Source organism: Danio rerio, chromosome 10, assembly GCF_049306965.1.
Source record: "Danio rerio strain Tuebingen ecotype United States chromosome 10, GRCz12tu, whole genome shotgun sequence".
NCBI lineage: Eukaryota > Metazoa > Chordata > Actinopteri > Cypriniformes > Danionidae > Danio > Danio rerio.
In genome coordinates, this window is record NC_133185.1 from 30,376,712 (window position 1) to 30,403,690 (window position 26,979).

At 34.2% G+C, this 26,979-nt stretch overlaps 1 protein-coding gene and 1 long non-coding RNA gene across 20 annotated transcripts in view; both read right to left on the bottom strand.

The window, feature by feature from the left end:
- Window positions 1–6,441: 6,441 nt before the first annotated feature.
- LOC141376382 (uncharacterized) lies at window positions 6,442–10,023 on the bottom strand. Its single transcript, XR_012386349.1, has 3 exons — window positions 8,561–10,023; window positions 7,461–7,524; window positions 6,442–7,373 (listed from the first exon to the last, which is right to left on the bottom strand). It is a non-coding gene; the product is annotated as an uncharacterized lncRNA (long non-coding RNA).
- Window positions 10,024–19,333: 9,310 nt separating this feature from the next.
- grik1a (glutamate receptor, ionotropic, kainate 1a) overlaps window positions 19,334–26,979 on the bottom strand; it is a 105,685-nt gene continuing 98,039 nt past the window's right edge. For 6 of the 19 annotated variants that reach the window (XM_073914779.1, XM_073914775.1, XM_001924003.9 and 3 more), the window contains 2 exons: window positions 26,525–26,775; window positions 19,334–19,773 (listed from right to left, as the gene is read on the bottom strand). In XM_073914779.1, the coding sequence (XP_073770880.1) occupies window positions 19,621–19,773; window positions 26,525–26,775 (404 nt within the window). In that variant the 3' untranslated portion in view covers window positions 19,334–19,620. Of the gene's footprint in view, window positions 19,774–24,192; window positions 24,349–26,524; window positions 26,776–26,979 lie in introns of all 19 variants that reach the window. The other 13 variants (XM_073914781.1, XM_073914777.1, XM_068223968.2 and 10 more) reach the window with 3 other exon arrangements.

The following is a 26,979-nucleotide window of genomic DNA, read 5'->3' on the forward strand; positions in this document are numbered from 1 at the left end:
CGCATTTTGAGTAAACTACACTCATTTCATTTGATTTAGTTGACTGCTGGGTTTTACAGTGTATGTGAAACTGGAGGTCATTGTTGAACAAGTTCCTCTTCAGCCATGTTCACCAAGTAAAACATCATTCTTCAAAATATTTTACTAATATGAATTCATAGGTCTACCAATATTTGTGGCACTGATCTATTTATCAGAGAGATTTTTTTTTTTTTTATAAAAATGTGCAATTGTTTGTTCTCAATGAGAGCAGAGTTCATATTCTGAGCAAAATTTCCGAAGGTTAAACACTAAAAAAAACTGCAACAGTCTTTGCGCATATTTATTTATCAAGGCTGCCAATATTAGTGGAGGACACTGTATGAATAAGTGACATCACTACTGCCCTCACAGGTCGTACATCTTATTTTATATATATATATTTTTTTTATTTAGCATTCAGTTTGTGTTTGTCAGTGTTCAATGAAGTATTCCTTTAAATGACCATATTATATAGCACATTCAGATCAACAAGTCTGAATTATTAGCGCTCCTGAATTATTAGCCCCTGTATATTGTTTCCATATTATCTGTTTAACAGAAACATTATTTATTATTTTTTCAACACATTTCTACACATAATAGATTTTAATAACTGATTTCTATTATCTTTGCCCTGATGACAGTACATCATATTTTACTGTTTTTCAAGCTTAAAGTGGCATTTAAAGGCTTAACTAGGTTAATTAGGCAGGTTAGAATAATTAAGCAAGTCATTGTGTAATGATGGTTTGTTCTGTAGACAATCAGAAAAAAAAAATTGCTCAAGGGGGCTAAAAATATTGACCGTAAAATGGTGTTTAGAAAATTAAACACTGTTTTTATTCTAGCCGAAATAAAACAAGTAAGACTTTCTCCAGAAGACAAAATATTATAGGAAATACTGTGAAAAATGCCTTGCTCTTTTAAAGATCATTTAGGAAATACTTGAAAAGACTAAATAAATTCCAAGGAGGGCTAATAATTCTGACTTCAATTGTATATAACGCACATGTCCCCACGTCTTCTGATCTTTTTGAAATCAGCTCAATTTACAGGATTGTTTTTGGACTCAGAGCACAACAAACCTCATCATACAGCTCAATAAAGACACTTTTTCTTCTCAGGGGACGTAATGCTAGTGGACCACACTGTGCTGTAGTCTGTGCCACTCAGTTATAGAAGAGAGCAGTGAATCTCAGGTGTTCAGAAGTGCACTAATAATGATTTTTTTTTCCATCCGTTGTGGCAGCAGGGGAATCCAACAGTCAGTTTTAAGCAAAATAATAATAATTAATAATTGTGTATGTAGCCTTTCTCTAATTTTGTGTGGTTATATATTGATTTTGTGTTAACATTTTGCATGGGACCAAATGATATTCTTTTAGTAAAAAAAAAACAAAAGGTTGTTAATAAATGAATTATAAATATTTGTACATTTGAAATAAACTTCTTTTCATTCTTAAGAATAACAGCACTGTGTTTTTACTGTTTGTTCTCTTGTATTGTTATGTTTATGCCTTTTAGCTTATGCTGAAAACCTTAAAAACTCTACGAAAACTAAAAATAACAAATATTAACAAATGCTATTGAACCCATCCCGGACAAGCCCCCATGTGTAACCCACCGGTTGGGAAGACCAAGTGTAGTAGCACTGGTGGGTTATACGGGGCTTGTCCAGGATGGGAGTGAGGTTAAGGGGGGTGAGTGTAATGGAGGCCAGCTAGATGAGTGCTATGCAGGCAAAACTCACTCCTCTGACCTCAAAAAGTGCTCTAGCAACAGATGCTAATGGACATAATCTTTAGCTTCCCTGTTAGACCAACCGACTCCCATGCAAAAATCGCAGTTTCAATCCCAGCTCAGAGCGGGTTGGGTGCAGTAGGATTGGTGGGTTACACTATGTTGTAAGTAATGCTGAAATAACTCTTATCATAAAGTGAAATATTAAAATAATAATTAAAAAATAATTGTTAATAAGAAAAATCTATTTGCTTTTTGAACAATAAAATGTGTTTGTTGTTTAATTATGTTGATGTTTTATGTGCTATTAATGGACCTAAAAACTAAGGTAATTAACTTGCTTTTAACTGAAACAATGACAATGTGTTTATTAAAAAAACGGAGATAAAATATTGCCAAAAATAAAAGTTAAAACAAATGAGAAATGTGCTTTATTGTATTTAGTGTTTACTGTATTCTATGGCAATAATGACTAAATACAATTGAAAAATAAGCTCTATAAGAAATGCTGAAATAATAACATCAATTTCATTAAACATTAAATTTTATTGAAATATATTTAATTAAAATAAATATTAATAAAAGGATTAATCGTTTGTAAACTGATAACTGATTTATTTATCGTTCTCCTTACTTTTAATGCATTTTAATCAGGGTTGTGAGTTGATAAAAACAAACAAAGGAGATTTTAATTGTTAATTAAATCTGTTAAAAATAAATTTGATTGGGAGGAAGCACTTTAAATCATCAAACAGATTAGATATTATTTAAAATTGTTCAAATAACATTAAAACAATTCAAATAATTTATGTTTAGCTAAATAAAATACAGCTACAAATTAGATTCTAAAAATACTTATATCTATAAGAAAACTATAACTTAAAACATTAACAATATATTAATAGCCATTAATAAACATATTACATTCTAGTATAGAAGTAGTATATAGAAATAGGACTAACAATAACAGAACTAGGCCTACTAGTTAATAAAAGAGGAAACGAAATATTTACCCACAAAAGAGCCGTGGTCGTTGTTGTTAAATTTTCGAAATAATCAAAATATTAATAAATTAGCATTTAATAATCAAAGCCATTTTAAAATCAAGTTTGTGAACCACACGAAGGCTTTGATTATGTGCAGTGTTGTGTTCATGCCGACAGATGGCAGCAGGGCTCACAGAATCCTTTCACGCTTGATAAAGTGTGACAATAACAGCACCTGTAGCGCCTGTGATCTGTAAACAAACACGCTACACTCGAAAACGAGGACAGCCTAAAGATGAATTTGGGAAATAATTTCATATAACAATCTGTGTTTTCTCTGATCTGAGACCGGGCGCGGGGATAATGACGGCCTGTGAGGCATTTTTCATCATTTCAATCACCGTGATGGATGGACGGTGTCAGATCAGTATGTTGATGTTTGTGTTTTCAGTTCTTCTGCCTTCAGACAGACAGCTGTCGGATATCACTGATCTCCATATGACTTTTTTTGGTATCTCACTTTCTCACTCGTAATTTGGCTATACTTTTTTTGCACAGCGGCTTCATTTTCACATCATACATAGAAAAGCGACACAGCGCAATAGGCTTATAATCGAAGAATAAACCATTAGAGAGAGAAGGTAAACTGTGCTGCTGGATGTGGGATTCAACATACAAACGCAAATCCTTCTGAGGCCGTAAAACAAACTGGATTCAAAGCCTCTCTTTCTTAAAGGGGCCGTTTATCCACACACAAACACAATAATCTTTGTTAAATTACTTGAAAGAATTTCAAAAAATATATAATAATCAATAAATCATTTACTCACTCTCCTTCAGCTTAATCCATTTTTTTAAATCAGGGAAACACTCCCATTCACACACACACTATGAATGGTCTGAAACTCAGTTCCTGGAGGGCCGCAGCTCGGCACAGTTTAGCTCCAACCACCACTAAATCACACCTGCTTAATAGCCTCTAGGAGTCTTGATTATTTTGATCAGCTGTGTTTAATTAAGGTTGGAGCAAAACTGCAGAGCTGCAGCCCTCTAGGAATCCAGTTATGCACTATAGCAAATTAACTTAACTATCCAATTCACCTATACAGTATTGCATGTCTTTGGACTATTGGAACCCAAAAGCCCACGCGAAAACAGGGAGAACTTGCAAACTCCAGACAAAATGTCATTCTGGGTCAGAACTTGAACCAAGGACCTTTCTGTGAGGCAACAGTATTAACTACCAAGCCACCAGTTTAGTTATATAATAAGGTTATTGGGTGGCACGATCACCTCACAGCAAGAAGGCAGCCGGGAGTTTGCATGTTCTCTCTGTGTTCACGTGGGTTTCTTCCGGGTGCTCCAGTTTCCCCCAGTCCAAAGACATGTGCTATAGGTCAATTGGAAAAGCTAAATTGGCCGTATTGTATGTGTGTGAATGCAAGTGTGTATAGGTGTTTCCAATTGTTGGGTTGCAGCTGGAAGGGCATCTGCTGCAAAAAACATGCTGGATAAGTTGGTAGATCATTCCGCTGTGGGCCCCCCCTGAATAATAAAGGGACTAAGCCGAAAAGAAAATGATTAAACAAATGAATCCAAACCCGCATGACTTCTTTTTTTTCTTTTCAAAAAGGAGATGCTTAGCAGAATTTCCAGGCTGTATTATTTTGTACAATGAAAGTGGAAAAGAACACTAATTTTATCACAAAAAACTATTAAAAATATATGAAAAAAGTAAAAATATTTATGTTCATATTCATTGTTTCATGATTATTTTCCAATCCATTGATGAATACTGTTGAAACCATTTTCATTCAGAATTTGCAAGTACATTTTAAAAATTATTGAATAATATCAAGTAAAACCTTGAATTAATCATGACATTTTGAGGTACAAAAATGTCAATCTTTTCTTGTAAATTCATTATATAAAAAATGTATTCTACAAAATAAATCCAAAGTACAATGAAAACATACATAAAATAAAAAGAATCCAAACTCAGCACTTGACTTCTGCTGTAGAGCTCAAAATGTGATGTTTATCAAAATGTTCAGGCTGTAAAAGTGGAAAAGAACACTAATTTTATCACTAAAAAACTTTTAAAATGTAAAAAGTAAAATTATTTGTTTATATTTTTTGCATATTTATTGTTTCATGATATTTTTCTAATTCAGTGGTTCTCAAACTGTGGTATGTGTACCACTAGTGGTACGCGGGCTTCCTTCTAGTGGTACACGGAAGAATCAACTACGCATGTACATGCTACATGTATTAAAAAAATTAGCAATAATGATTTATATATGAATATGATGACATATATCCTATATTTCCGGGTGTTGATGAATAGGCTACTACATGTTAATACTTTACATTTAAGTACTGCAGTTTTTTTTTTTTTTTACTTTTTAAGAACAGTAACTTATCGTTTGTAACTTTTAAAAGCATATTTTAATTTAAATGTTGACGTTTTTATTTATATATATTTTTTACATATAAGCACAGTACAGGGTTAATGTTCAAACTGTTTATAATGTTTAAAATGGTTGACAATAATATTCTTAATAACAGGAATGAATTTGCCTCGTTTTTGAACTATGCAGAGCTGTAGCTGCTTTACTGGGCCTACTACGCTACTGTATTTTAATACTGCTCATTATGGTAGTACTTCGAGAGACAATTTTTTTCTGGGGTGGTACTTGATGAAAAATGTTTGAGAACCACTGTTCTGATCCCTTGATAAATACAGTTGAAACTATTTTCATTTAGAAAAAAGTTAGTTAAAAATAATTTGATAACGCCAAGTAACCTTGAATTGAAGTAGAAAAATGTCAATATTTTCTTGTAAATTCATTATATATATATATATATATATATATATATATATATATATATATATGTATATATATATATATATATATATATATATATATATATACACACACAATAAAAACATACATAAAATAAAAATAATCCAAACTCACCACTGTTGCAGAGCTCAAAATGAGATGGTTATTAAAATGTTCAGGCTGTACAATGACAGTAAACAACAACAAAAACAAAACAAAAATAGTAGAAACAACCTTTACTATATTATTAATTTACATTTTCAAAAAAATTGCTTGTAAATTTAAAAACATAATCTTTGGACTACACTGGAAACCAAAGCTCCCATAGGAAACCCACACGAAAAGGGAGAATTTGCAAACTCCACACAGCAAAGCATTCTCTTAGCAGAATTTCCAGGCTGTACTTTTCTGTACAAGTGGAAAAGGACGTTTTGTCTCTAAAAAACTATATTTATGTTCCTTGATTTTTTCCATGATTATTTTCTAATCCAAATGCTGTTGAAATAATTTATATTTAGAAAAAAATACAAAAATAATTTGATAACATCCATAAACACTTTGAACTATGACATTTTGAAGTAAAAAAAAAGTCAATCTTTTGTAAAATTCATTATATTATATATTTATTCTACAAAAATAAATAGAAGATACGATAAAAACATAAATAAAATAAAAAAAAACTCATCCAAACTCATCATTTTACTTCTGCTGTAGAGCACAAAATGAGATGTTTATCAAAATGTTCAGGCTGTTCTATGCCAGTAACCACATTTTATAAAAAACACACTACACACTGAAAAAAATTACAGTAGAAACAACCTTTACTGTATTATTAGCTTACATTTTCTAGAAATTGCTTGTAGATTCAACGAATATTTTTTTTTTTCCTGCTAACAACTTCAAAGTGTCTTTTTTTCAGTACACTGCAGAAAAAGTCATGTGGGTTTAGAAAGGCACAAGGGTCAACAAATTGTGATGGGTCAAAATTTCACGCTGTTTCAAACTAGACAACCTCTAGTTTGATAAGACACGAAAGAGAGAAGAGGTCTTGAGTGAAGGACACAGTTGCATCCCTCTGTGAGACAAATTGATTTGCTGGACGATCACCGGATGTGACTTTCCTTTACGTCCAGGTGCAATGGCTTTATTGTATTTCCTTTTAAGTCCATCACTGCTCCGACATTCAGGTGAGATCAGCAGTGATGAGAGAAATGTTGCATGCACATAATCTGTGACCTCATTCATTCAAGATTACAATGTAGAAAAAAAGAAGAGAGGAACGGCTTGCGGGTTTTTGATTAGGAGTTATGAGGTTAGCAGATTAGGGACAGGCAAAACGGTATTACGGCAGTCTAAACCGAATCCCAGAATTAATCAAAATACCAAAAAGAAGAAAAAAAAAACCTTAAGCTGGCAGTAAACATCATCACATTCAGCAGCACAGTAATATTATGCCATCTGTGTGGATTTTAATAAAAGCTCTTATTCACTGATGCGCTATAGAAATGCAGAGATACCATGCTGTTATTCGGTGGGTGCGAGTCAGCGATACTTTGGTGAAATTCGCTTAATTTGAAATGTTTTTTTTTTCAGATAAACACAAGCTCACCTCTATAATCCCGGTGATGTCTCGTCGATGACAGGAATGAGTGTTTATGAGCCTGACCTTGAGTGTGTGTAGATTCTCCTTGCTGCTGAATTTCTGAAGGTTAGTTAGTTAGGTAACAGCACACACTAAACACCATCTTGACCTCACACTGCAGGATCCTAAGGTCTGTTTCTGCAAGAGAACATCATAAAGAACCTCAATTAAAAATTTAAAGGGACAGTTTGGCCAGAAATTAAAATCTGATGTTAATTTACTCACTCTCAGATGTACAGCAGGAGAGTTTTGATCTTCAATAGAACAGTTTGATCCTCAGTGATTCACACTTTAAAATTCAAAGATAAAACAAAATTGACAACCATGACTTCTGATGATACAGTGAGGTTATATGAAGTAAAAAATAATGAGCGGTGCAAGAAATCTAATATTATTTATAATATTTTTAATATTGTTACCTTTAATTTCACAGCAAAAGATAAATCAGATTTGACAAACTGGTTCTTTCCGATAATTGTTTTCTGGCTCAAACAACAGCTTTACCAGTTTGTTCAGGTCATTAGACAAGGGAGCATAATTACAGGTACGCAAGAGATTACGTAGGAGCCAAATATGAATTTTGTTAGGCCTGTATGTGGTTGTTGACTCTCAAATTTCCTGTAGCTGTTAAATTGCAATTTATATAATAATAAAAGTCTTCTTTGAAGCAAAAAAAGACATTGTGTGTTTGCACTGAGTGGTACAGTTTGGTACAGTACCGTTTCCACTGTCAAAACTACCAAAAATTGCAAACCGTACCATAAAACGTTGTTGGAATGCTTTCGTAAGGATATCTAGCCATAGACTAACAACAGTGCAGTTACAAAAGTGTGCAGCTAGACTCACAGCTGAATGCAGATTGGTTGACAGAGAATCGCCACTAGTGCGTGAAACAAGTCAACAACATGGGAAGCGCTATTTTAAAATTGCAGCTAAAACATGACACCGTAATAATAAGCAAGAACAGGATCTGCGTCATGTCTTCTATTTTTGCTTACGAAGTCGTTTACATGCTTCGTCTACATTTAAAATAATTAACTTGAGTGTGCAAAAAAATAATCAAGAATCATGTTTATTTCAACTTTTTGTCATACACCAAGCATACCAAGTAAGGGTACTATTGACACAAGCCTGATCTAGGTGACCTATACCGAATCATACTGTATTGTAGCGTCTAGAGCACTCAGTCTTTCAGCAAAGAGCCATTTCTGATTTTTTTGGCAAATGCATTTTTTTAAAGAGCCATTGGGATATAATGAATTTATTCTATTATTATAACCATCACCACTCATGAACGTTGCTTGAATTTACGTGCGCAAGATTACCATAGAAATGTAAGTTCCATGCCCTTTATTGGTGTCGCGATTCAAGTTAATCCACAGCGCCACACATGCGCATTAGTTGAAGCATCTTTTTATTCTTATTCAATTTGCTGTAAAAAAAATACAATGAAGAGGTTGTTTTATTTTCAACAGGAAAAGATTTCTAGTGAGAGTTATATTTTTTTATTAAAAGGGAGACAGCTAGAGAGCTACATATTTTTGGTTAAAGAGCCAGATGTGGCTCCCAAGCCATAGGTTTCCAACCCCTGGTCTAGAGGAAATGAGGCATTTATCTTGGATGGGCCGGATGAGTACATTTATAGCAAATTTGTGTTTTTGGCTGAACTATCCCACTGTAATGTTACATTGCTAAATATGTATTCAGTTGGTAAAAAATAAAATAAAATAAAATAAAAAGGCTACTCACCCTTCTGTTGTTCTAATAATAGCTGACATTCAATGAGACGCACCATTTGGAGCAGCATCACAACCAGATTCAAGAATAAAATGAATGATTTTACGTGTGTGCATTTTAAAAAAAATTTTTTTGTAAATCAGAAACACCGAGTGTAACATGTAAATCAAAACCAAACTGGCCATCCAGTGAAGTCTGATTCCTAAACAAATGATTCATAACAAGGATAAAGCAAAATGAAAAAACATGTAAAAACACCAGGAAATTCAGATTCCTTAAGGAATGATGCATACAAGCCATTTCTTTTTTGGCTAATTAAACACCGTGTTCCAATTTAAGAACAATTTAAGAATGACAAATATGAGCTGGTTCTTTTTAAGGAGTCAAAAACATAGTTAAGTCTGACTCCTGAACACTGACTCTAACGAATCAATTATTTTAAGTGAAACATAAACACACAGTACAGTGTATCAAAGTTCAGTTCTTGAATGAACAACTCTTATTATTGATCAGCACAACAAGAAAGGTCCAATTGCCTAATGAACGACTCCTATGAGCCATTTTTTTTAATGAATCAGAAAAATACAGCACAACCAGTAGACTCTGATTCCCAAGGAGTCGACTCATTGTGAGTCATAAACATATTTCATAATAATTGCAGTCTGATTCCCTACTGAATCGCTAATGAGTCTGTTCTGTTTATTGTAAAACAAAACATACAGTGAAACCAGTTTAATCTGATTCCCAAACAAATGACTCTAATGAGCCAAGACTAAATGAAACGCATGCAGATGTAGGTCAGTGTAATTAAGCTAGACGATGACCAAAAAAGAAAAAAAAAATCAATTGTGTACAACAATCTCTTTAATAGCCTGCTGGTCACATTTGGATTCATTTCACCAATTACAAGCCAACAGAACAAGACCAAGACATCCATTTGTGTCTGAATTGCCTCTCAGCTACTCAAAGTGAATTTCTGAGCTTGATGTCCTCACAGTTAACACAGAGACTTGCATTTCTCCAAAGGTGACATATCATCAGCTCTAATGGAGCACCTGGACTTGTGCATGTCATCTCCCATGGCTTAATGTGTTTTTGAGGTTTCCCTTGAGAGCAACAGAGAAGCCCCGCACCTGTAGTCCTCATTCGGAGTCTTAGACAGAACGGTTTTATCACAGCCAAATGGTATAGGGAGCATGGCGTTCTGGATAACAGGGCTTGAATGGGCATATCATGCTGAGATCAAATAACCCAGCAGCTACTGCATGCATCTGCTGTAATGTCACACTGCAGGTGTACGGGTTTAATTTCAGAACTTCGATGAATAATAATCCCTGTGTGAATCATCGAGGAGAATCTGTAAAAATGCTGGGTTCCACACAACTGATTTGTGTTGAGGCAACATGAAGAATTAAGTTTAAGGTGCTGTGTGTAAGTTCTTGACTCTTCTAAAGCATAAAAAAAATATAATTGCAGATATTTAAAAAACATGCCAGGTGAAAAGTCTTGTTCAGCTGAAAAACAATCCTGAAGTCAGATATTCTGCTTTGGAAAAGTACGTTCTGTGCCGAAACATCTGTCTTTGTTTTGGTACCTTTACCCCACCCAATGCCAGTTTAGCCAATTATATTTTAGCACAAGGGTTGCCTTTGTAGAAAACAGCATATTTCATTCATTCAATTAGAAAGACTCTCAAAGTACGCATCCGTAACCAAAATACGACCTCCGGTGGACAGTAGTAGACTCCGAAATAAGACGCAGATTCAGAGTTCCATATGAGGTGGTTATTAATTAATAATAATAATATAATAAATAAATATTATGAACGGAAGCATTAGCTGAGCTGGAGACATTGTACTTCGTGACATAACAGGATTTGCAGTGATAAGCAAGTTGGCTATTTACACCAGCCGAAACTCAACAGAAATTTCAATACAGCTATTTAGAAGAAAAAAATAGTGCAATTACTGCACTCCAACGAAATTGTAAGGTTTGTAATCTAATTAATACATATTAAACCTATTTAACATTATTAAATGTAGATACTGAATCACTGATATGTGTTGGTTTACACTGAGTCACAGTTCTAAAGTTCAATTTTAAATGGTTTATTTTATCTTCAAGATCTTAGGTAAACTGTCTGCTGCTGCTTTCAGTAGTACAACAATAAATGTCATGTAATTATTAGCATTTAAGACTGAATAAAGCACATGAGGTGTACCTGAGGTGATCATTGTCTGTTTATCCTATTGCTTAGCTGCAAGAAATAAAAACCATTTCTAAAATATACGTTTTTAGGTGTTGGTTAGAACAAAAACTACTTTTTTAAAATAAAAAAATATTCCTTCTATCGGGTGTCGTTCCGTCAGCCTTTAGGCTCAATAGTCAGGCATACTCCTGTTGGTGTTGTCAATCTGTCAACCTGCATGTGTTTTGAACCAGGATTGCAATATCTAGTTCTACCACTGGGTGTCAAACTTGCATACTGCACCTTTAACTTACTAGTTTTAACAATTTTAAGTGAACATAAACAATTAAGTTGTCCCCAAAAAACTCAAGAAAAGTGTTGGTTCAGCTCCTTTTATATAATTAGTTTGAACAAACAACAAACGTTGCTTTTTGATTGTTGAAAAGACCCTCAATACAACAGTACTGTTCCACTTGATGGTGGTCCTGGATGCTGGATAAATGCATACCCTGATCTTGTATATGATTCATTGGTGCATCATATTTGAAGATTTCTTTTGTTTTTTAACAACTTGAAGCACTTTAAATATGCATTATTTGAATCTTTAGACTAATTTAAATCATCATGGTTATGCAGACTGTGTGTTAAGATTTTTTCTTTTCCACATAATATTTTAATTAATGTCTTCTGCTCACCAAGGCTGAATTTATTTGATCAAAGATTTATCTATTTCATTCAATCAATTATTATTGTCTGTCGTCATGGATATGACCTTGCTAAAAACAACAAAAAACTGAATTTGTAAGGATTTCAATCTTTATAATGGGAATTATTTAGGTTATAATGGAGACTCGAATTCTCTAATGTGATTATTTAGTTGCCTTCTATTGGTGGAAAAACAACTAAATCCTAATGGAATGTGTTCGCAAACATACTCTAAATTATTAACATTCTTTTGATTGAGTATTAGTTTTTGTAGTAGAAAATATGAGAAATTCTGTGGTGCTTTTTATAGTTTTTTAAATGTATTATTTATTTATTTATTTTACAATAGTTGAGTAAAAAAAGTTTATAATTATTGTCACAGAAACACTAATTCTTGTCATGGGGATAACTTTTTTTTTTACTGATAAATATTTCCCATATAAAAAGTTTGTTTTAGAGAACAATCCATTGGTGGAAAGTCATACAAATTTGGAAAAACATTAAGGTAAAATGATGAGACATTGTTGTGCTAATTGTACATTTAAAGTAGATAATATAAACACAAAATGCCTTTATCTGGAAAATACAGCGATTCTGAAAAGTTCACCCCACATACCAACTTTACTTGTGACACTAGGGAAAAACCTGATGTCTTTGTGTCTTTCTGTCTCTCTCTCCATTGCTTTTTTGCTTGAAAAAAACATGTTTGGTGTGTTTGCTTTGACATGCAGCGTCCCATAGGGATGCCCAACAGAGCCTTCAACAGGCAGAGCTGCATCAGATGTGTCTGTGCAGTAACAGGTGAATGTGAAGCAGAACCATTTCCTTCTGTCTTTTAAACTAAAGCTTTCAAATCGAATTGAAGGCGTAAGTCCAAACACATCACAGAAATAAAAAGAAAAATAGCCTAAAAGCACTGCTGTTGTCCCAAATGCCAACCATTAGCATAAAAATCGTAAAGCACAAGACTGATCTGTCATTAGTGTGAAAGTGACACCATATTCTGACAGACCGATAGTCTCTGTTCGCATGTGATGTTCCTATTAATCATCAGAGAGGCACTTAGTTGCGCTCGGATCAGATCTGCTAGGTTTGTTTATTAAAGCTTATCACATCTGTTATCAGGGGACATCAATCTGACCCTCGGCTATGACTGAGATGATGTCGCGCTGCACAGATATCATATACTTGATCTAAATTTAGCAGACAAATTATTCATGAGGTTGAAGTAATTCTCTTCATGCAGGAGCAATTTTTTTGGGGGGGGGTGGGGGGGTTACATTTCAGTGGAGTGGTTTTGATAAGTACGAAAATCTTTAAATATTTTTTAAAAATATGTATTGTTACTATTTTATTTGTAAAATTACTTTGATTAATGAATTATTATAAATGAATGAGTTACTATTAATAAAATGTTAGCTTGCAAGGCCAGGTTTAAGTCCATTAAACTACAAAAATATTGGATAAATCACAGACAGACAGACAGACAGACAGACAGACAGACAGAGAGAGAGAGAGAGAGAGAGAGAGAGAGAGAGAGAGAGAGAGAGAGAGAGAGAGAGAGAGAGAGAGAGAGAGTTAGATAGATAGATAGATAGATAGATAGATAGATAGATAGATAGATAGATAGATAGATAGATAGATAGATAGATAGATAGATAGATAGATAGATAGATAGATAGATATAGTATTCATCGTGTTTCACTTTTCCCACATGTTTTTATGTTACAGCCTTATACCAAAACGGATTAAATTAATTAATTTATTTTAAAATTCTACACACAATACCCTATAATGCCAATGTGAAAAAAGATTTTTTGAAATTGTTGCAAATTTATTACAAATAAAAAAAGCTGAAAAAGCACATGTACATAAGTATTCTCAGCCTTTGCCGCGAAGCTCTAAACTGAGCTCAGGTACATTCTGTTTCGACTAATCATTTTTGAGATGTTTCAGCAGCTTAATTGGAGTTCACCTGTGGTAAATTCAGTTGATTGGATATGATTTGAAAAGGCATACACCTGTCTGTATAAGGTCCCAGGGTTGACAGTGCATGTCAAAGCACAAACCAAGCATGAAGACAAAGGAATTGTCTGTAGACCTCAGAGACAGGATTGTCTCGAGGCACAAGGCTGGGGAAGGTTACAGAAAAATTTCTGTGCTCTGAAAGTTCTAACGAGCACAGTGGCATCAATCATCTGTACATGGAAGATGTTTGGAACCACTACGACTCTTCCTAGAGCTGGCGGGCCATCTAAGCTGCGTGATCAGGGGAGAAAAGCCTTAGTCAGGGAATGAATAAAAACCTGCTTCAGAGTGCTCTTAACCTGAGACTGGGTCAACGGTTCATCTTCTAGCAGGACAATGACCCAAAGCACACCGCCGAAATATCAATGGAGTAGCTTCACAACAACTCTGTGAATGTCCTTAAATGGCCCAGCCAGAGCCTAGACCTAAATCCTATTGAACATCTCTGGAGAGATTTGAAAATGGCTGTACATCGTCACTTCCTTGAGAGGTACTGCAAAAAGTAATGGGCAAAAATTCCCAAAGACATGTGTGCCAAGCCTGTGGCATCATATGCAAAAAGACTTGAGGCTAAAATTGCTGCCAAATGTGCATCAACAAAGTATTGAGCAAAGGCTGTAAATAAATCTGTACATGTGATTTTTCAATTTTTTTATTTTTAGTAAATTTGCAACAATAAAAAAAAAATCTTATTTCTACATTGTCATTATGGGGTATTGTGTGGAGAATATTGAGGAAATAAATGAGTTTAATCCATTTTGGAATAAGGCTGGAACATAAACAAATGAAGCGCTATGAATACTTTCCGAATCCACTGTATATAGACAGAAATAGGTAAATAGACAGATAGATAAATAGACAAATGGACAGATATACAGACAGACGGACGGACAGAAGGGCGGGCAGGCAGACCAACAGACAGACGGGTTGACAGACAGACAGACAGACAGATAGATATATAGATAGATTTAAATATATAGACAAACTGACAGATAGATAGAAAAAAATAGAAAAAAGTAGATAGAGATAGATATATAGATGAAAAGATAAATAAACAGACAGTCAGACACAGACCGAAATACGTAGTTAGACAGATAGAGATAGCTATAAAGACAGACAGACAGATACAGACAGACAGAAATAGATAGATAGAAAGAAATAGATAAATAGACAGAGATAGACAGATAGACAGACAGACAGACAGACAAACAGACATCCGTTTTAACTTAGCTGAAAACATTATTTAAATAATATAATCCAATAAAAACAACATCCAGACAACACTAAGCAACACTTAAAAGCGAAAAGCATGAAAGTTGTCACATGTTCAGTGAAGGCTGAGGCCTTTGAAAACGCCTGCCAGACCTGAACAGCCTAGAGGGGTCTTATCTTCTTCAGAGTGAATGGCCCTCAGCCTCTAGCGTCTCTATACGTCTGCCAATAGACCATGAGCGTCCACTCACAAACATCTTTCACGTCGTCATTACCGGAGGCCAAAGCTGAGCTTGAAATCGCATTGTCTTTGCCGACACGGGTGATCAAAATTTGTATAATCCGATTTACATACATTTGAAAAAGACACCATAATGTCTAGATAGATAGATAGATAGATAGATAGATAGATAGATACTATAGGCACTTTTTTGCAGAAAAAGGGCGTTTAATCTTCAAAGAATCATTTGTCTGGGTCGTAGAGCAGGTAGATCTTAAATCAGAGGTTGATCTTTGAACTCCAGTTGATTGTGCCTCAGTCTGAGGAAGAATATTTAGGTCAGTCCCTCGAGGACATCGCTTCGTGTGAAGCAGGCACAAAGTCTTAAATTGTTCGTAACTACACAGGGACTATCACAAGATTGACTTCAGCTGCCACCTTTTTAGATGAAAATTTGCTTTCAGAGATGCACCCGGCCCAAGATTATCCTAGTCGACTGATCGTCATTCGTTTAAACCATTTAGTCACTCAATTTTGGAACAGACTTTTGATGTTGGTTGTCTTGGTAAAACATTCATGAGTAGGGTTGGGTACGGAAACCCGCTGCCATTATGCCACCAGTACCTGTATAACCAGTATGCACCGGACCGAATCAGCATATGAATTTCGGTGCCTACTTTGTAGGCACAGGTGCTTCGACAAGGATGTAGAAAGCATCAAGGGCACACACAGGTGCACGATGTGTCACACCATCTCTAAACATTTAATTCTAAACAACAGCCATGTAAGGCCTTTGTTCTTGTTCTTAAGCCGCCTTTCCACTGTATACGACATTTGGACATGACTGTTGGAATACGCGCCCTTGTGGCAATCACACAGAATTTTCAGTGTTGTCATGCACCATGGGAGAGAAGCTGATTCTTGTGGTGTTCAATTTAAAGTGCAAAAAGAGCCTTTATTATCCGTGCGTTCACCATGGTTGAATAAATGAATACTATATATTCATAGACCTCTTAAAATTTTAATATAGACTTTTTTTTTATTCAAAAAACTAAACAAACAACAAAAAAAAAAGACTATTTCTCATCTCGCACACACGGACCTGCTTGGACAACACTGGAATACATCACATCCGGTTGGTTGGTCGCATACGCTCTATTCACAGGAGTTCAAATATTTTAACATATCCGCAGCTCAAATCGGATCCGAAGATGATCGGAAATCCACACAGCTCCCGGACTACTCTCTATTGGAAATTAATGACTTCCGGTCTGTTGCTTGTTGTATGCAGTGGAAAGGCGGCTTTAGTGACACGCTTAGTTGTGCATCCGGTGAGCGACTACTGTAATCAACAAACAATCACATTTATCAAATTTGCTTAAACTAAGCCTTTTAAAGTATATCTATCTTATGTTATAGCTATACTCTACGTTTACCTGGACACCAATACTCTGATTTTAATATGATTAAGACAATAATCTGATCAAGAGTCTACCAAGTAAACAGCAATTTTTGATTACCTTAAAGAACCACAGACACTGGAGTCACGAAATGCAGAGAATTTTTCTTTTCATTCTGCATGTGGTATAAAATTACATAACAACAACACTTTTCCACAAGTGCTTACTTATTACTCGCATCAAATACCTTAGTTTATCACGGGGACATGAATGAAATATTCCTGAATGAAACTGAAAGTGCCAAACTCGAAAGATGAAACGCCAGAAATTACATAAAACTCTGGAGGAAACGTGGATTGCGTGGTGACGTAACAACGTTTATTAATCTATGTGCTTTAACATGTAAAACAGGATCATGAAAGCAACTCATGTAAACATCTTAATCATATTATTATCTTATTCAGATTAAGGCAAATAATTCGATTACTGATGTCCATGTAAATGTAGTCACAAGCTCTGGAAAAAAGGTGTTTCCTGATGGTAATGACAGCCTATCCATAGGTTAGTAGTAAGCTAATGTAATGTTAATTGCATAATGCAAATCTTACATTCATGCACTGAAATGAACGCAATTCAATTCAAATATATACAATATGATGTATACTTTAAACTTTATCTCAACAATCACATTTAGATAATGCTCGACTATGATAGCAGGTTTGGAATGCCGTCCCGAGAGAACCCTGAGCTCAGAGATAGATGAGCCCAAGGCTTGCACCTGGTCATTGAGCATTAGGAGGGATACGAGATCAGGTATTTTTCAAGAGCCCCCCAGTTTATTTATTTTTTCCTGTACTTTGGTTAATATGGTGGTTCTAATCGATTCAGTATGTATGTGTTAAGTGCTTGTGACTGTTATAACTATTCGTTATGTACATGTTTTTAGATTGGGTGGGTGGAAACCGGAGTACCCTGGGGAAAACCCATGTGAACACGGGGAGAACATGCAAACACCGCGCAGAGGGTAACGACTGGCTCAATCACAACTTGAACCATTGGCCCTCCCGCTGCAAGGCAGCACCGCCAGCCACTGAGCCGCCGTGTCGCTCAAGCATAGAATTGAGGAGGATGGAGAAGGGAAGGATAAAGGGAGGTTTTAAAAAACGAAGATAGCTTATAGGATATTTATAGTAATTTTGGAATGATCCCATAGGCTAGCTAATGATTAGTGATAAGGATCAGCTGTAGTCAATCATATCACATGCTCCTCTTGAAATAATTTTGTAAAACTTCACTTATATTGTTCAATTAAAATGATTAAAATATTTTTTTGTCAAAAAAAAGATTTTTCTAGAGTCATGCTCCATAATTTAGTGGCTCAAAAGTATCGGTTCAGGCACTGCTTTGGCACTGTTACCATTTTAAAAGTATCAATTTAGCACCGGTATCGAAATAACCCCAAACGATACCCAACCCTATTTTACTTTTGTAAAATTCATTTACATGCCTAATTTGAGCAAGAAGCTAATTGTGAACTATAGTTACATTTAAAATCAGGGTTCATACACATATTTACTACAAAAATTCCATGACTTTTCTAGGACTTTCAAGTCAGTTTTTATGTCCTAATGTAAATCATAAGAAAAGTTAAAATTTATTACAGCATATCACAAAACATGCAATAGTTTTAATTTATTTTTATATTTGAGCAAAACAGATTATGCTTACACAGCACTAATAATGTGAAAGCATGTTTTTGGCCAAGAAAAGAAAAGTAAAAACAACTAACCTCCATTCCAATATACAGATATTTGTCAAACAAATTTTAAATAATCTTAATAATTCGTTAAATTAGTAATAGTAGGTAAATCTACTTGTATTGTAAAGCCGCTCTCACACTGCACTTTTCGCTCCATAGACTTTCATTCATAGGCAGACCAGAATCGCAAGCATGTGTTTCGCATTTCACTGCATTTAAAAGCTTGGTGAATTCTTACCAGCGAAATCACTACAGGTGATTGCGTGAGACAAATAGATAATTTAAAACAAATAATTTAAAATATTGACTAATCGCTCACCTTTATTAATGTCTAATCATGTTGTTTAACCCCGCCCCTTTTCGCAGTGGTGAGTGACAGAATTTTGCAAGCACAAGCTCTAGTGTGACTGCAGCTTAAGTCGCTAAATGTCTGCTAAATGACTAAATGTAAATGTAATTTCCATGACTTTACCAAAACCTTGTGGGTTTTTCTGTTTTTCCAAAACTTTTCAAGGCCTGGAAAATGCCATGTCAAAATTCCATGACTTTTCCATGATCACATGAACCCTGTAAAATGCAATGATTATTTAAACCGTTTACAATATTTTTCCTATTTTCAATAAAAAAGTAACATTTTGGCATCTGTCAGAGGCCAAAATGTATAATAATTCAAAAAAATGAATTGTTAGGGTCAAAATGGAGAGAAAAAATAGCAAGGAGAAACATTCATACATTGAATTCCCAGTAGAACCATCCCAGATTAGAAGCATTATTATCTGTGGTTACATAACATTGCAATTAATAGAACCCACGTCACCAATAACAACAGAGCAAGACGAATTCCCCAAGTGTGTGTAAAATATGTATGCTTTTATTTATGAAATCAAGGACAGCACAATAAAATGCTACCAAATTACGCCATGTGCTCGTACGTTAATAAATATCTCAAAATAAATTATTCCTTTCATCTCCAGTTCCATTGGCTCAAGATATTACCAAGGTCTATGTGAAATTACCACAATCCACTCATATAAAAGCCTGCAAATTCATGAATAAAAAGCACAGAGATTGAATGAAAAACACACAGCCTCAGAGACTGATTTCACCGGCAGGTTGCGTGGCGGTTGGAGGAGGATCTAGGCCATTGTCTCTTTCCTCGGGATGCGTTTGGGGTTACATAAGACTCCAGACAGGCCTGCTCTTCCTCTGTGTCTGCCTCTCTTCCTCAACGCCTTGTGGCACCTGAGGGATATGCCCAGGTCTTCCATCACAGCACTGAAAGAGACACACTGTCAAGAAAGAACACGAAGGTTTGCGTGAGTCTCTACACACACACACACACACACACACACACACACACACACACACACACACACACACACACACACACTCTAACATTGTGCAGTTGAGCTTTTCCAATGGATTTGACGCTCGTAGTGTGAACTCACTGGAAACGCTTGAAGACTTGATATGATACGTGATGGAATGATGGAAAAGAAAAATGAACAGGAAATCGAGAACATTACGGTTGGATTAGTTGGATGGTGTTGAAACAATAGGAATTGACGTGGAGAACAGGGTTGTGACTACACAGGGACTTTCATGCTATGAAACTCTCACAGGATTGACTTCAGCTGCCAACTTTTTGGATGAAAAGTTTTGTATTGGATTTTATGGCTGATAGATTTTCCTAGTTGACTGATAGTCATTCGTTTAATCCATTTAGTCAGAGTTACACGACCCAAAATAACCCCTGATTTTGAAACAGTCATTTGGATGTTAGTTAACATTGTAAATCATTAGTGTTAATGGACCCTTTTTACATTTGCGGGTTTCTCAGTATCGAAAGTCGTCATAGTTGGGTAAACTTAAGCCCCGTTTACACTAATACGTTTTAGTTTTAAAACGCATATGTCATGCTACGGTTATGCCTTCCGTCCACAATACCCCGGAGTTTCCAAGCCCCGAAAACGTAGCGTTTTGGAAATGCTAAAGAGACTGTTTTGGTTTTAAAAAGCTCCTGCTGCATGTCAATGTGGATGGGGAAACGAAGACATCTGAAATTGGAGATGTGGCTGCAGACATTCGCGCTACCTGATTGGATCTTTTTCTCAATATCAAGCACACAGTTCAGACTTGAAAATACAGAGTTGTAAAATACATTAATATGGATAATTTGTGCAAGAAGCTAATTATGAACAATAGTTATGTTTTAAAACGAATTCATTATTTAGGCCGCTTCCAAAATGTTTCCTATTTTCAATTTCAGAAGTAACGTATTGGCATCTGTCAGAGGCTTTGGAACACAATTTTTACAGTCTATTAAAGCATTTTCACTCAAGATTTTAATGCCTCATGGTAAAATGTCTTCCATGCGATTGAGCCCATGACTGTTGCCCTATAAACTCAAACCTTTACCATGAAATCTTTGTCTATGTTGGACACTTTATTTTGAAAAACATGTTATTTATGATTTTTCTATTTACATAACAATTTCTTCTTCAACAATTTACCCGCTTACAGATAGGGAATAAACAAATAATTATAAAAAATTACAAATAAAACAATTAAAAAAAATTATAAAACATCATACATTCTTTTCAGGGGATACATCATTTTCATATATGATTTTTCAAAAAAAAATTTTTGCACCCATTAAGATTGAAAACTCATTTATTCTCTTTAGACTATGATGTGGCATGAGAGTAGTGGGTTATATTGTTGTTTTTGATCTATTCTGAATCTGTTGAGATTCTGAGATTCTGTTGAGTTTTAGTTTGTTGTTGCTTTAGCTATTGCATAGCATTTTGGTGGAACATTTGTTGTTTTTAAATGTGCTCAATAAATAAATGTGAACTTGAAAAAAAACTTATAACTTATAAAAGGGCACACTGCTTGTTCTACTTGTCACAGATGTATGCCAGAACACGGACAATAAAAAAACGTATCTACTAAGCCTGATTCTGTAAGATGCCATTCACACAGAATGTGATTTTCCATTCTAATGCGCTGCTTTTCCATTGTTTTTCTATGTAAATACTCTTGATGGATGTGCATGACCTTTACACTTGCCTCATTTTTGAAGCGCCTCGCACATGAGCAGAGTTTAACATTTTGGCATAATTCCTCATACCAACACTACACAATATTTTTGTTCACAAATAGTTTTGTAGCCAGTTTTCAGTTGTATTGATGTATATTTTTATTTCTGCATCTCACCCATCCCGGTCCTGTCAGTCGTGAGATGCTGAAGGCATGAAGGCCACAGCACCACTGGGCTTGTGGGAGACAGATAAAGCTGCTTCTGTGCGGGCGCCGAATTTGCTCCCAGCTGATTATGGTTATCCTGTGGGCTAATTTCAGACACGGTAATCTTAGACTTTTTTAATTGCTCTTTCTTTTTGAGTGCATCAATATTTAATAAAGTCATTATTAAGGCTCTCCTCTTGACGTCTTTTCTCTTCCAAAAACTGTTGAAGTTAATTATGTTTCAGAGACCGATATCACGGTTTCATGACTGTACATTCAGTATCAGGTGTTTAGGTAATAAAAACGGATTAAATGAATGAATAATAATAAAAAACATTATTCTCCTAGCCATTATTCTGTATTTTTTTTCAGTGTCAGTATTTCATCATCAAAACTGACATTTACACACCCTCTATAATTATATTATACATCTCCTTTCATGATTATTATTTACTATTTAACATATTTATACTAAATAAAAATAATATTTCCAATATGAATAACTATAATAACACGTCAACCATGTTATTTATATTATATTATATTATATTATATTATATTATATTATATCCATATATTATATTATACCCATATATCATATTAAGACCCTTTTACGACCATTAAGAATAAAATTTTAGACTTATACAAGGTTAAACGCTAAGGATTTTTTTCTGATGGCCCGGTATTATTGTAAAGAATTGAGTAATTGTTTTTAGTTTTCTTTCACTGATTAGGGATTTTAATGGGGGATTTCTAATGTCTAACAGCTATTGTGAATTGTATTTCTTTGCAATAAAAAATTACATATGAAAATAATGTAAGTTTAATAATTTATTATAAATAATATAAAAAAATAAGATGTATTGTTGGTCATTGGATGATGTCGGTCTGATTGAGGATCTTTACCTAGACAAAGCAAAATTAAGACCTATTTAAGCCAAACACAATATTTCAGTGAATTTAAGACTTTTTAAGGCCTAAAATTTAGTTTTTGAAACTGAAGACATTTTAAGATTTTTGAAGTCCCTGCAAACACCCTGATTATTCATTTATTCATTCATTTATTTTGTTTTTCTGCTTAGTCCCTTTATTAATCGGGGGTCGCCACAGCAGAATGAACCACCAACTTCTCCAGCATATGTTTTATACAGCGGATGCTCTTCCAGCTGCAACCCAGTACTGGGAAACATCCACTCCATCACACACATATACTACGGCCAATTTAGTTTATTCAATTCACCTATACGCATGTTTGTCCTTGTACTGTGGGGTAAATGGAGCACCCGGAGGAAATCCATGCCAACACAAGAAAAACATGCAAACTCCACACAAAAATGACAACTGGCCCCGCCTGGACATGAACTAGGGAAGAATTACATTTTATACTTATACAGGGTTAAACATTAAGTTTTTTTCTAATGGCCCGGTATTATCATGAGGAATCGTGTAAATGTTTTTATTTTTAGGGAATTTAATGGGAAATTTGCTGTAAAATATCCAACAGCTATTGTGAATTGAACAATAAAAATCTTTGCAATATAAAATATTGGTTTTATTGAGATATATTGTTGGTCATTGGATGATGTCGGCCCGATTGAGTAGCTTTACTTGGCCAAAGCAAAATTAAGACCCATTGAAAATAATTTAAGACCCACAACAAAATATTGCAGTGAAATTAAGACTTTTTTGGGCATAAAGGTAAGAAAATTAACTTTTTAAGACCTAGTGAATAGCCTTATATTATATTATATTATATTATATTATATTATATTATATTATATTATATTATATTATATTATCTAGCAATAAGAAAGTGGATTTAGTACATTAAAGTATGATTATTTTGTTCAATATCTAATATCTTTTTGATTTTAGTTGCAATTCAAAAGAGCTGAAACTCTCTCTCATGTAATCACATTTACTAAAGTAAATGCTAGATTTGTCAGTAACTAAATATTTTAATATAATTTAATATTTAAAATAGTATATTTTTTGTATAGAAACTAGAACTTTGTAAATAAAGAAAACTCAAATAATTGCTTTAAACAAACTTTGTTCTGTTCAGTCTCTGTGATCAAGAATCAGTGGGCAGATCATTATCATAACCCTCTTTAAACGATCGTTACCCTCAGTAAGTAGGCCGATCATTTGAGGAAGCACCCAGAGGCAGAATTTAGGACATGTAGGAAGTTCACATTTAAAAAGTAGCCTCAAACGGCAATGATCGAATGGCTTCCACCAGTAAATAAAAGTTTCTGAGAGCACTCCATTTCTTATCTGTCTGCAGACAGAGCGAGCAAAGAGAAATGAAAGTGTTCTTCATCTCCTTGAAAAGCGTGCTAAATTTCTGAGCCGCTGGATTGAGGTCAAGGGTTTGGGCAGATGGTCTGGAAGTAACCAGTGCACGGACGAATGGGAGGAAGGAGTTTCTATTTCTTTAAATAATGCACAGGCCTTACAGATATGAGAGTGTGTGGCTAACGTGAAGAACATATGTCATCCCCGAGGAGCCGCCCGCTCTCTAAATCTGTCGATAAGGACGTGCCAGTGGAGGAGATGGAATCGCTTCTTTGCAGCAGCTGCCGGCTTTGGTCTCCATAAAAGAAACAGAAGGCCTTGTGCATGCAGATCAATGATAAAAATAGAACACAAAGACACACAAAAAAAAAAGCAGGACAAGATCAGCAGCATGCAAATGTACAACGTGATAACCCAAAATAAACAGCAGTCTCATGCAAAATAAAATGTGTAAAGTCAGTTAGCAAATGTAGACTAGCATAGATCAGATCCTAAATGTTTTCTTCTCTACTTTTATACTAATATCATATTCAACTAATTTATAGCTGGTCATTTAGTATATGCAGTTGAAGTCAAAATGATTAGCCCTCCTATGAAATATTTATTCTTTTTCAAGTATCTCTCAAAAGATATTTAATAAACCAATGAAATTGGATATTGTTTCTTCTGGAGAAAGTCTTATTCATTTTATTTTGGCTGGAATAAAATTAGTCTTTTAATTATTTAAAAAAACATTTTAAGTGTAATATTATTATCCACCTTAATCATTTTGTTTTTCGATTGTGCACAGAACAAACCACTGTTAGACAACGACTTGTATAATCACACTAACTTGCATAATTGAGCCTTTAAATTATTATTATTTTTTTTATTTTGCACGTTATTAATTGTATTTTGAAAAATATGTAGTCAAATAGTATTTACTGTCATCATGGCAAAGCTATTGGAAATGAGTTATTAAAACTATTATGTTTAGAAAAGTGTTGAAAACTCTTCTCCCCATTAAACAGAACTTGAGGAAAAAATATAAGAATTAAAATTTAACAGAAGGGTTAATAATTCTGACTTCAATTCTATAGTGACAAACACATTTAAGAATACAAACAAAGATGTCATTATATTCTGATTATTCAACATCTGTGTATCTTTTCTGTATTTTGAAAAAGGACTAAAATAGCAATAAATATACCTTCATTAAAAAACCTTTATAGTTGTTATAAATGTATATTGGTATTAAGAATAAAAGCTGTTTCATTTTACTAATTTAATCACTTATTTTATGTATGTTACTATATATAAATATGTATTACATTTTTATATGTATTATCAATAGTAATTTAAATAGCAATAATAATCCAATAACTATAAGCTTTATGTTTATATAAACAAATTACTAAAATGAATATTGGTGCTAAATATGAAGACCAGGAAATTTAACACATCAAACAAAAGTCAAAGCTATTTAATCTGCAGTAATTAAAATGACAGTTCCACATTAAGAAGACTCACTTATTATACTAGTTACTTATATATATTTTGACAATATATCATACTTTAATACTAGTAATTCATAATTAAAATAATGACAACAATATAACAATCAAATGACCCCATCTGGATTTAACCTATGTATCAAATGATCCTACTGAAAATAGTGTAATTTGGATATATATATATATATATATATATATATATATATATATATATATATATATATATATATATATATATATATATATATATATATATATATATATATATATATATATATATATATAAATTACATTTATTTATATTTATTATAAATAGCAATACAAGTAGAATAAATAATCGATAAATTATAAATTATAACCTAACAAAATTAAAGTCATTTATTTATTCTATTATCTATTATTTAGTCGTCTATTTAGTCACCAGGCAATCTGTTTAATCTGCAATTCCACAGTCCTTATATCTTTAAAATATATATTCTAGTTGTCTTACAGCCTTTTTAATGAATTTTGAAAATAATGACAAATATATTGTCAAATTTTAGTAATGCATGATTAAAATAATAATAATAACAAACTCTGCAATTCATCATCAATTCAAAATGACATTCCATCTGCATAGAATCTATATATCAAATGAACCGTCTGAAACTGTTAAATATGGATAATGCATAACCGTCATATTTAACGACTGTAATACATCATCATATTAACTTTTACGCTCCACATCAACACTGTCAAACAGTGCTGCACGTTATCATTCATTTCATATAATAAATCTGGCATAAGGATTATACAGCACTATATTTTTGCCATTCTGATTATATCCCTATGCAAATACAAAAAGAACCAGAAATGCAGAAGTCAAATGATAAACAGCATTATGCCTGCGACAGGTTCCTGACCAGTGGCCTGCCGCAAAAACATCCCACGAGTGTCTCATTTGTGTTTGCATGGCTCATTTGGGCTGTGACAGCGTTAAGGTAGATTAGACCCCACTCACCTCTTCAATATCGCTGTTTTTGTGTGATTTGTAGATGAACTCTCCGATGGCCACGAACACAGACAGCACGAGTCCGGCCGCCAGGACGATGAAGATGCCCCCGATGTTCTCCACACCCAGGGCACTGGCCTCTTTGCTGTCCTCTTCTGGACAGCCGTTTCCTCGCCACCATTTCTCCTTCATCATGTGCAATTTTCCCTCTTCCTGGAGCTGCAGGATGGCGATGGTCACCTTGTCCCGGTATGGTGAGCCTAAAGAGAACAGCAGGTGTTTTATGTGGCAAGACAACACACAGAATAGTTTAGAGCAGGGGTGCTCAATCTTGTTCCTGGAGATCTACCTTCCTGCAGATTTCAGTTGCTACCCATATTAAACACACCTGTCTGTAATTAGCAAGTGGTGTTCAGGTCCTAATTAATTGGTTCAGGTGTGTTTGATATGGGTAGCAACTGAAA